General features: G+C 43.9%; 1 protein-coding gene and 1 long non-coding RNA gene across 2 annotated transcripts in view; one reads left to right on the top strand and one right to left on the bottom strand.

Annotated features, from left to right (window-relative positions):
- Nucleotides 1-3,545: 3,545 nt before the first annotated feature.
- The window catches only part of LOC110489217 (protocadherin Fat 2), a 68,355-nt gene continuing 59,493 nt past the window's right edge, over nucleotides 3,546-12,407 (bottom strand). The window contains exons 24-28 of the mRNA XM_021561849.2: nucleotides 7,328-7,832; nucleotides 6,608-6,761; nucleotides 6,052-6,151; nucleotides 5,457-5,901; nucleotides 3,546-4,905 (exon numbers count right to left, since the gene is read on the bottom strand). Coding sequence (XP_021417524.2) covers nucleotides 4,385-4,905; nucleotides 5,457-5,901; nucleotides 6,052-6,151; nucleotides 6,608-6,761; nucleotides 7,328-7,832 — 1,725 coding nt within the window. The 3' untranslated portion in view covers nucleotides 3,546-4,384. The remainder of the gene's footprint in view (nucleotides 4,906-5,456; nucleotides 5,902-6,051; nucleotides 6,152-6,607; nucleotides 6,762-7,327; nucleotides 7,833-12,407) is intronic.
- Nucleotides 4,486-7,475, top strand: LOC118938729. The gene is made up of 3 exons (XR_005035991.1): nucleotides 4,486-4,647; nucleotides 5,273-5,379; nucleotides 7,351-7,475. It is a non-coding gene; the product is annotated as an uncharacterized LOC118938729 (long non-coding RNA).

The following is a 12,407-nucleotide window of genomic DNA, read 5'->3' as shown; positions in this document are numbered from 1 at the left end:
AGTAGGGATACCTCTCACTGTAATCACTATAGACAGACTGGACAGTAGGGATACCTCTCACTGTAATCACTATGGACAGACTGGACAGTAGGGATACCTCTCACTGTAATCACTATGGACAGACTGGACAGTAGGGATACCTCTCACTGTAATCACTATGGACAGACTGGACAGTAGAGATACCTCTCACTGTAATCACTATGGACAGACTAGACAATAGGGATACCTCTCACTGTAATCACTATGGACAGACTAGACAATAGGGATACCTCTCACTGTAGTCACTATGGACAGACTGGACAGTAGAGATACCTCTCACTGTAATCACTATAGACATACTGGACAGTAGAGATACCTCTCACTGTAATCACTATAGACAGACTGGACAGTAGGGATACCTCTCACTGTAATCACTATGGACAGACTGGACAGTAGGGATACCTCTCACTGTAATCACTATGGACAGACTGGACAGTAGGGATACCTCTCACTGTAATCACTATGGACAGACTGGACAGTAGGTAATTGGGATTTATCACACTTACATGTGTGTGTGAGATAAAGAGGGCCGTTGGTTATTTAGTTCTGTATGCGCAACCTAGACTCAGGGGTAGACGTAACATAGTAAATCCATTTTTTTTTTTAACTAGGCATGTCAGTTAAGAACAAATTTTTATTTACAATGACGGCCTCGGAACAGTGGGCCTTGTTTAGGGGAACAGTGGGTTAACTGCCTTGTTCAGGGGAACAGTGGGTTAACTGCCTTGTTCAGGGGAACAGTGGGTTAACTGCCTTGTTCAGGGGCAGAACGACAGAGTTGTACCTTTTTAGCTCGGGGATTCGCTCTAGCAACCTTTCTGTTACTGGCCCAATGCTCTAACCACTGGGCTACCTGCCGCCCTGATTTAGTATGATATGTTATGTTTCATATGGTATGTATTCATTTGTGGGTGCCCATCTATTTCGTATGATATGTTACTAATTACAATTTGTACGATATGTTGTGAATTTGCTTAACATATATATTATGAATTCCAATTTGTTGTAGCCAACCTTAGCTAGGCTAAGGGTTAGGGTTAGGAGTTAGGTTAAAGGGTTAAGGGAATGGTTAGTTAGCATGCTAAGTAGTAATTAGTTGCAAGGTGGATAATTAGCTACCATGCTCAAGTTGTCCGTGATAAGATTCAAACACGAAACCTTTGGGTTGCCTGACGTTTACGTTATATATGCCCACCCCTTTCCAACCACCCTACTTTCATTTTATACCTTAAGTAACCTTCTGATTTTATGTAACCATACCAAATGTAACATATCATACTCATTTGGTTGTTACTTTACTATGTTACGTCTCGTTCTTGAGACCAGGCTGGTATGCGTTGTTTGATTCTGTAATGCGTAATGAACATACCATCTGTAACACAGGCTATGCAGCGTGTTTCAGTCTGCAGTAGAGAGAAGGTGAAGTGGAGTGATGTCTTGATTCTGAATGACCTAGCCTTAATCATGGGGACACCCTTATCTATGCATGCTCACTAAGGAAATCCTACAGCCCTTAGGTAGGAAATGAATACTCCTCATCAGAATGTCATAAGAGCATTCATCTGACTGGTTGGTGCAACTGACAAGGCTAAGGCTGGTGATGAGATGGATGCGGTGCGTCACCTGAGTGAGTTGATTCACTGATGTGGTCATCCTGTCTGGGTTGGCGCCCCCCCTTGGGTTGTGCCATGGCGGAGATCTTTGTGGGCTATACTCAGCCTTGTCTCAGGATGGTAAGTTGGTTGTTGAAGATATCCCTCTAGTGGTGTGGGGGCTGTGCTTTGGCAAAGTGGTTGGGGTTATATCCTTCCTGTTTGGCCCTGTCCGGGGGTGTCCTCGGATGGGGCCACAGTGTCTCCTGACCCCTCCTGTCTCAGCCTCCAGTATTTATGCTGCAGTAGTTTATGTGTCGGGGGGCTGGGGTCAGTTTGTTATATCTGGAGTACTTCTCCTGTCCTAATCGGTGTCCTGTGTGAATCTAAGTGTGCGTTCTCTAATTCTCTCCTTCTTTCTTTCTCTCTCTCGGAGGACCTGAGCCCTAGGACCATGCCCCAGGAATACCTGACATGATGACTCCTTGCTGTCCCCAGTCCACCTGGCCGTGCTGCTGCTCCAGTTTCAACTGTTCTACCTTATTATTATTCGACCATGCTGGTCATTTATGAACATTTGAACATCTTGGCCATGTTCTGTTATAATCTCCACCCGGCACAGCCAGAAGGGGACTGGCCACCCCACATAGCCTGGTTCCTCTCTAGGTTTCTTCCTAGGTTTTGGCCTTTCTAGGGAGTTTTTCCTAGCCACCGTGCTTCTACACCTGCATTGCTTGCTGTTTGGGGTTTTAGGCTGGGTTTCTGTACAGCACTTTGAGATATCAGCTGATGTACAAAGGGCTATATAAATAAATTTGATTTGATTTGATTTCTACTGCTTCAGTTGGAGCTGACTCACAACTCATTCACTCCCCGGGTAGTGCACATCTATCTCTCTCTTAATAATCTTTGTTCATCTTTCTCTCTCTGACCCTTTTCTCATGATGTACATCCATTAGTTTAGTAGCCAGGATCCACAGACATGTCTGATGAGAAGTATTAACTTATGAGCCCCCCCCCCCTTGTCCCTTGTCCCTTGTACAGAACATGGGAGACATCTCAATCATCAGTCAACTATCTAAACGATGTCATGCATTTTCCTAGAGAGTGACATCACCATGGAGCTGTTACTCTGAGTAGGCTTAATGTTGGAAAAATATCTGGTCTTCACAAAGGGAAATTGTTTTATAAAATGAGACATGTGTAAATGGCAAGGGAGTTTAATTCCACCAATGTGATCAAATTGTGTCTCCTTGTGGTCACCGCTGGTATTGCATGTACATGTTATAGCCGTTGTAGACGTCAATCCAGCAGCCTCAGTGCGTTACACATACAAGTATTACAATAAATACTGACAACATATACTTTGTTAATAATATAAGATCATATTTTATTCATGGCGTCTTTCCAGTGCTGAAAATAAATTGGCAATACTACATGACTTAAAATCTCTCACAGAGAAACAACTTCAAAACATGGGGTTCATACACCTCACATTGATACAAAAATAATACACACAAAAACACATTCATGTGAACTCATTGGACTAGCACACACATACACAGCACGTATAAACACATTGGGGTATCATGATAACTTTGAATTCAGTAATTTTCCCATAATTCCCTGGTTTTCCAGATTAGATGCCACATTGACGTGTTCGGACTCAAAATACTTATTACAAAAGAATACCACCAACCAACCTGGTGGGGGTGGGAGGGGCATCAAAGTACTTATTACAAAAGAATACCACCAACCAACCTGGTGGGGGGGGGGGGCATCAAAGTACTTATTACAAAAGAATACCACCAACCAATCTGGTGGGGTGGGGTGGGGGGGGGGGCATCAAAGTACTTATTACAAAAGAATACCACCAACCTTTACAACTCGATAAAAACATATTTTTTTTGGGGGGGGGGGGGGGGGGGTACTTCCACACTATGCACTATTTACACAATTGGCCATATCAGTGATAAAAGTTATATTGAACAGACAATCTGTCTGATGACAAACACACGTCATATTTATGTATATTTACGATCCATTTATTCATTTAAAGATGGATTTCTTCTTACTGTTAGGATCCAGTCCCCTTCATTATTTTGTCTACTTGTGTCTACGTCTCAAATCGTACCCTATTCCCTATGTAGTGCCCTCCTTTTGCCCAGGGCCTATAGGGAACAGGGTGCCATTTCAGACGCAATCCATATGACTACATACATACTGTACTGAATGGTGAGGTCATACATATTACCGTATGCAACATCGTTTTGGTTATATGGTTATTATTGTACGAAATGTAGCTATTTTCTGCACGACATGTAGACATATTCATTCTTGATAGGAATTGGGTTTTATACAAAACCAGTCTCTCTCCCTCAGAGAGGGGTCTAGATGAGTGAGCGTTTGATATTGCTGCAGCGTTTAGTACAGCACATCTTTGTTTGCGAGACCTTGTTGTGATAGTTTCAGATAAACATCCCGTAATACTGTTTAACCCTGAGGAAGAAAATGTGAGGGACTCTTACATTTACTCTACCGAATGTCAAGTCCACTTAGAATCACATTCTATGGAGACATTCTAAGAATTGACTGGAGAGAATGTAATTAATTCACATCATAGAATGTTCAAGACTCAAATATTTCATAGAACGCTGCAGTTTCACCCTTAAAGAGACCTCTGTTAGAGAGCACTGTATCTGCAACTCTCACTTAGTTCCACTGGGTTCTAGACTAGAACACTCTAAAACATTCTAAAACATGACCTCCTCACAGCTTCCGTAGTCGCTCCCCACCACGTCAGACCCGTTGTAGCAGCGAGAGTTCCGTCCTGCATGCCCAGCCTGTTGTGTTGCAGGGGGAGGAGGAGGAGAGTTACACTCAGCGTAGGACGGCATGGCAACGCTGAGGCGCATGCTGAGGCGCCGGTAGCCTGACGACACATTGTCCACGCTTTGTGCATGTTGCGTCGGATAGTAACTGATGGCAGTGTACTCGTTGGGGCACTGAGAGCTGGGTAAGGGAAGACCGTCAGGCCCCAGGAAGTCATCCAGGTTCTGGTTACTATAACAGGGGGGTAAGGGAGCGCGGCGGTCAGAGCGCTCCAGGGGAAACGGGAATCCGCTGTAACGAGAGTTTCTACGTGAGTCTTTAGATGCGGTCACTGAGCCGTAGGTGTCCTCCACAATGTCGAACTGGGGAAACTCCTGGACCTGGGGGTACTCTTGGACCGCAGGGTTGGGTCGACCGTAGTAGTCAGGATCAGCAGGGTAGACTGAACGGCAGGGAGAAGAGAATAATACATTATCATTCACCATAGTCCTTCAGTAAAAACGTCTTTGTTTTCAGATGATTTTCACACCAATGTTAAAAGTGTCCTTAAACTTGTTATACAGTAGGTAAGGTATTCTAACCGCTGAGTGATGGAAAAACCTATTCAAATCCAACACCTTAGTAACTTATCCTCTGCAGGAAATGCCTGCCTGACCAGACTATTGCTCACAGCCACAAGCTCTGTATGTATCAAAACTGATAGTGGATTACATTCATGTATGGATGAGTAACCTCCATTGTTTTGATCTGAAGGACAAAGTGAGAAGGAGTATAATATGAATAATGCTTTGTTATGTCCTCCTCTCCAGATCATTCACCTTCAGACACTTGTCCTTTTGGGTGGCTCATCTGTCAAGTCAATTAAATGCTGTCACTAATTTATTTGGATAAAGTGAAGACCGGCACGGCATGTCGGGTAAGCTACTACCACAGTCATCAATAAATTAAAAACTCAGACAGCTATTATCTACTCTAATTATTAATTGAACTCACCTTCATAGTCCTGATCCCAGTGGTGTTTCCTGATGGACTCATTGTCAGAGATGGATGAAGGTGTAGGAGGGAGGTTGGGGGCCACACTACACACCACGGGCCCCTGAGGCTTCTGCTTCCCGGCCCTTAGGCTTACCTGGGACCCCAGCCCCAGGTCCATCTGGCTGCGAGGCTTCAGAGATCTGAAGGGACTGTTATCCAGGTCGTTTCCAGAACCTATCAGCGTGCTCATCTCTATTGGGCTGACCTCTGGGGTGTTGGCCATCATGGATTTGGCCAGACTGGGTTGGAAGTAACCGTTGGAGTCCTGAACACAGAGAGGCTTCTTCTTCTTCTGTTGGACATAGCGTTTACGGACACAGACAAAAACACCGACCAGGAAGAAAACCCCTGTCAGGCTGGCGCAGATCTCCACGATCTCGATGTAGCCCAGCCCGGCAGACAGCTGTATTGATGAGAAGATGGGACACCTTTTGGTTAGATTTAGTCAGGGCCGGACCACTGGTCTAGGGCAACTTCACCCTAACTTCACCTACTAAAATCAGATATGTTACACAGAGCATTATGGGTACTGTAGTTTAGCTTGGTACAATACCTGGGGCAGGGCGTTGCAGTGGATGGAGCCCCCAGAGAAGGTACAGTCATACCCTCCTTGACACGGGTTGGGAGAGCATCTGTCGATAAGGCTCTGACACCTAAAGAAGAAGAAGAAGACTTTATTGTCCATTATCTTGCAGAGAACAAAAATGAGACATTTTGCTTTTAGTTCCTTTTCCAAGGAAGGAAAGAGGACAAACAACAGAATTAGGCTTAATCATACCCCGAGCCAATGAAACTAGGGGAGCATACCATGGGTAACATTTTCCATGACTAACCAAAAAGAATCAGAACAACTGTACTACTTGGTAGGTAGAAAGGTCTTAAAGATGAGAGAAATGTGAACACTATTTGTCATTTACTAAAATGTGGTATTAGAAGCATAATAGTGTATGGGCCTTTTTGTCCTTGACATGTGAACACTAATTCCATTGTAAATGAAGTTGATTTCTTGACGTCATCATCGGAGTAAAGTGTGGGGGGAAAAAACTAACATTGTGTTTATACCAAGGCTGTAGGGATGGGAGGGATAGCTATGTGAGAGATAGATATACCTGTTTCCAGCCATATTGAGTTGGCAGTTGCAGATGTAACCTTGACTCTTTGGCACACACACCCCACCGTGGGCACAGGGCTGGGAGGCACAGGGGTTGCTGTCCAGCTCACAGTGAGGGCCATGGGATGACTCTGGACAGCTGCAGTGGAAGCCTTGAGGGTAAACCAACATATAAACAGGAAGAGAGATCAGCCTACTGAAGTTCTAGAACACCATGACAGTTCTCTTACTCCCTCAGGAACATCAGAGGGATTCTAAGGAAGGATAGGATAACAACTCTTTCAAAAAGTGGAATACAGGGTAGACAGTTCGGTTCCATCCAGTTGTCGTGAGGTCTGGTTATTCAGTTTGCACCTCACTACTCTAGTTTCAACTTCCTTGTAGAACAAGTATGATACTATTTTATAAACTAGATGACTCCTCCAATCTGTTCTAGCACTAGTTTGTTCAACAATCTATTTTCATAGTGGTGATTGAATGTCCACCCTCACAGATGGACTAATCAGATGTTGTTGAAGGGATACTAGACAATATGCCGTAAGTATAGTTCCATCTCAGAACTAATATCCATAAACAACAGGGATGTTTTCTCTAAACCTGTAGGCTTTGTTGCTACCTTGAATGTTGTGGGTAGAGGCGTACAGTATGCTATTTGTGTTGTTTGTAGAGGTTGACACTATTGGGGAGTGATACAGTATGCCAAGGTTAAGAAACTGACCTCCATTTGATTCCTCCTCACAGATTCCTCCATTCAGACAGGGGTTACTGTCACAGCTGTTCATCCTGACCTGGTTGACACAGCACTGGTAGACCCCAAACACCCTCCTCCTCCCAGGCCCATTCCACTCCTTATCCTCCTCTGTCCTGATAGGCTCTCCATTCAGCTCCATACCCTCCAGGCAGCCCACCAAGCCATGTGCCTGTGTCTGGGCCCTGGCCTGGGTCTCTGTAGAGGTGGTGGTGGTGGTGGTGGGAGAAGAACCAGGACTAGGGGAGCCAGCGAAGATCAGAGTCCCATGGGGCTGCATCAGATGGCAGGGTTCAGAGAGGACAACCTGGGCTGAGTAAATGTGGTCCAGGGTGAGTCTGAGGATGGTGCTGTTAACCTCCAGAAGGACGTGGTGCCACCGTCCGTCCGACACCGCTGGGGCTGCGTGGACACGCAGGGAACCGGGGAGCATGTTGCCACAGAGGTACATGAACCTCAACTCTCCACCTATCAGCTGTGGAAGACAGCAGAAGAGAACACATAAGCACAAACGTACAGAACACGGCTCATCCTAACACTGTAGACACACCTAAGACAGTATATACTTTACATGAACATCAACTTTACTTTACATGAATCTTTAAAAAAGGTTGTTCTTGATCTGTTCTTGTCTATTAATGTTCTGTATTATGGCATGTTTCAGGTTTTGTGTGAACCCCAGGAAGAGTAGCTACTGCTTTTTCAACAGCTAATGAAGATCCTTATAAAATGGAAAATACCAAACTTCCTGCCCATCAGCTGTGGAAGATTGTCGAACTCTGCTTATATACACACTGATACAACTGTCCATCAGCTGTGGAAGATTGTAGAACTCTGCTTATATACACACTGATACAAGTATCCATCAGCTGTGAAAGATAATATAACAGTGTTCACTGTTGGTAAACTTTTATTCATCAGTCCCCACCAGTCTGAAGTAGAAACAGTGGAAGAGAACAACACATCAATCAAATCAAACCAAATACATTTTTATTGGTCACACACACCTGGTTAGCAGATGTTAATGTGGAGTGTAGCGAAATGCTTGTGCTTCTAGTTCCGACCGTGCAGTAATATCTAACAAGCAATCTAACCTAACAATTTCACAACAACTACCTTATACACACACGTGTAAAGGAATTAATAAGAATATGTTCATAAAAATAAATGGATGAGCGATGGCCGAACGGCATAGGCAAGATGCAGTAGATGGTATAGAGTACAGTAGATATATATGAGATGAGTAATGTAGGGTATGTAAACATTATATGAAGTGGCGTTGTTTAACGTGGCTAGTGATACATTACATCAAGATGGCAAGATGCAGTAGATGGTATAGAGTACAGTATATACATATGAGATGAGTAATGTAGGGTATGTAAACATTATATAAAGTGGCATTGCTTGACTAGTGATACATTTATTACATCCAATTTTTAAATTGTAGTTTGAAACATTTGTTAGATCATTAGTATAAACTGGAAATAATAGAGGTCCAAGACTCTATCCCTGTTGAACACCACTTTTGATTTTAGCGGTTGCTTTATTTATTGGCCTGTAGTTTATGAAGACAGGCAGCTTGTTAGGTCATTTCAAACATCAAGACCATCCACGGCATCATCCAAAACAACATTATCACCATTGCAGCTGTTCCAACACAACATTATTACCATCTCAGCTGTTCCAACCCAACATTATCACCATCTCAGCTGTTCCAACCCAACATTATCACCATCTCAGCTATTCCAGCACAACATTATCACCATCTCAGCTTATGCAACACAACATTATCACCATCTCAGCTTATGCAACACAACATTATCATCATCTAAGCTGTTCCAACCTGACATTATCACCATCTCAGCTCTTACAACCCGACATTATCTCCAACAGTTCCGGTGGCATGCATTGTCAAAAAACATTGATAATATATAACATCACATTAAGGTGTGGGAAGATCAATGTACAATGTCAAGGAACAATAGCAAGTCTATTTTGCTCCAGAGAAGTAGCTCATTGTTCCCTCGTTGGCACAGATGCTAGCCTAGCTTCTAACTAACTTTAGCTAGCTATCGAGCTAGCCAGGTTTCCTTAGCAACTTGTACAAAGCCCGCAGCCCTTGGGGCTAGTACCACAGATTGTCTCTGGAGTGTGACTGTTTGAATCCCTGGTGTTTGTTGCTGTTTCCATCTGGCCTGCGACCTGACCTGCCTGGAACTGCGAGGAGCAACAACAAAGCCTACGTTGCTAACATAACAAAGACCAAAGCCGGTGGGAGTACCGTTGAGGACAGTGGTGTCTCTTTAACACAGATGAAGGATCTTTCAAACTAACAAAAATAGTTCTACAAACAGTTGTTACAACAACAAGAAAATAGCTTCAAGTGTTTTGTCCAAATACTGGTGGAGTCACCTAATAAAATAATGGACGGTCTGACCAGAGAGGTCCAGGACCTGAAGAACAGTTTGCAGTTCTCCCAGGGTCAGCTTGATGAGTTTAAACAGGAGAACGGCAAGATGAGAACAATCTGTAAGTCATTGAGAGAGGACATCAGTTCTGTAAGATAGCTGTTCTGGAAAGAGACAAGAATTTGAGAGGAACGTACATCTTAGTTAAAGAGGACTATCCTGAAGCTGTGCGCCAGAAGAAACTTATCCCAGGAATGAAATGTCCTCTACTTGTTGAAGTGGATTGTACGGTTGTACGATTGTAGTGTCAAACACCGTCAAATGTCACACCCCGCTGATACTGCTACAGTATTGACTGACTCACCACGCTAACTTAACCCTGTACCAACCAGGCCTGTCCGGAGTCAAATACATAAGCTATGTCAAACAGTTATACTGTACATGTATTTGAGAAGTGCTTGATTTAGTTCAGAGTTAGCTTTGCTTTTGTGACTTTTCCATTGGTTCAGTTGTAGGCCTACCGGGTAAAAAAATCACAGCAAAGTATTTGAAAGTAATTTCACGTATGTATTCTACCCAACTCTGGTACCAACCCAAAGCCACACAGGACAGATCATAATGTTAAATATACCTCTCACTCTCTGATCTAAGAATGTGTGCTAAACTGACTTGCTTAGTTAAATAAAGATTATATATATATATATATCTTTAAATAAACACACGAGTTTGTTTTAAACGATACAAGTGGAGCAAATTAAACTACTTGTTTACCATGATGTAAATCTACACACGGCATGAAAGTTAAACATCGCACCTGCCGTTGGTGAGAAAATTGATTCAGCTGATGCTTCAGTATGGAGCTAACGTGGGAATAAAAGGATCCACTTCCCTCTAATTTGTTTTTGGTGAGAGGAGCTACGATACTTCAGACTGCCTGACATACAGACGCTACCAGACGGACCAACTCCAGTCAGGGAAAATCAAATTACTGTGTTCAGTGTGTATACCACTTGCGTCCCAAATGGAACCCTATTCCCTATTTAGTGCACTACTTTTTTTACCAGGTCCCTATGGGGTAGTGCACTACTTTTTTACCAGGGCCCTATGGGGTAGTGCACTACTTTTTGCCAGGTCCCTATGGGGTAGTGCACTACTTTTTTACCAGGTCCCTATGGGGTAGTGCACTACTTTTTACCAGGGCCCTATGGGGTAGTGCACTACTTTTTACCAGGTCCCTATGGGGTAGTGCACTACTTTTTTACCAGGGCCCTATGGGGTAGTGCACTACTGTTGACCGGAGCTCTATGGGCCCTGGAGGTGGGCTAGCTCCCCTAATGGGGTAGTGCACTACTGTTGACCGGAGCTCTATGGACCCTGGAGGTGGGTCAGCTCCCTAATGGGGTAGTGCACTACTAGCTCCCCTAATGGGGTAGTGCACTACTTTTTACCAGAGCCCTAATGGGGTAGTGCACTACTTTTTAACAGAGCCCTATGGGGTAGTGCACTACTAGCTCCCCGTAGCATGCTTCTCCTTCTCTAGCATGCTTCTTCTTCTCCTTCTCTAGCATGCTTCTCCTTCTCTAGCATGCTTCTCCTTCTCCTTCTCTAGCATGCTTCTCCTTCTCTAGCATGCTTCTCCTTCTCCTTCTCTAGCATGCTTCTCCTTCTCCTTCTCCTTCTCTAGCATGCTTCTCCTTCTCCTTCTCCTTCTCTAGCATGCTTCTCCTTCTCTAGCATGCTTCTCCTTCTCCTTCTCTAGCATGCTTCTCCTTCTCTAGCATGCTTCTCCTTCTCCTTCTCTAGCATGCTTCTCCTTCTCCTTCTCCTTCTCTAGCATGCTTCTCCTTCTCCTTCTCTAGCATGCTTCTCCTTCTCCTTCTCTAGCATGCTTCTCCTTCTCCTTCTCCTTCTCTAGCATGCTTCTCCTTCTCCTTCTCTAGCATGCTTCTCCTTCTCTAGCATGCTTCTCCTTCTCCTTCTCTAGCATGCTTCTCCTTCTCTAGCATGCTTCTCCTTCTCCTTCTCTAGCATGCTTCTCCTTCTCCTTCTCTAGCATGCTTCTCCTTCTCTAGCATGCTTCTCCTTCTCTAGCATGCTTCTCCTTCTCCTTCTCTAGCATGCTTCTCCTTCTCCTTCTCTAGCATGCTTCTCCTTCTCCTTCTCTAGCATGCTTCTCCTTCTCCTTCTCTAGCATGCTTCTCCTTCTCTAGCATGCTTCTCCTTCTCTTGCATGCTTCTCCTTCTCCTTCTCTAGCATGCTTCTCCTTCTCTAGGATGCTTCTCCTTCTCTAGCATGCATCTCCTTGATAATAATAGATCCAAGCTGTCACTATTGTTAAAAACTTCTTAGGGCTGAAATCCCGTTAACGGGATCGATATGACAACAGCCAGTGAAAGTGCAGGGCGCCAAATTCAAAACAACAGAAATCTCATAATTAAAATTCCTCAAACATACAAGTATCGTATACCATTTTAAAGGTAATCTTGTTGTTAATCCCTCCACAGTGTCCGACTTCAAATAGGCTTTACAGCGAAAGCACCACAAACGATTATGTTAGGTCAGAGCCAAGCCATCATCATCAAATGACCCTCATAGGACTTCATGTTTCACAATACATGTATGTTTTGTTTGATAAAGTTCA

The sequence above is a fragment of the Oncorhynchus mykiss genome, chromosome 14, assembly GCF_013265735.2.
Source record: "Oncorhynchus mykiss isolate Arlee chromosome 14, USDA_OmykA_1.1, whole genome shotgun sequence".
Lineage (NCBI taxonomy): Eukaryota > Metazoa > Chordata > Actinopteri > Salmoniformes > Salmonidae > Oncorhynchus > Oncorhynchus mykiss.
This window is presented reverse-complemented; position numbering and strand designations above follow the sequence as displayed.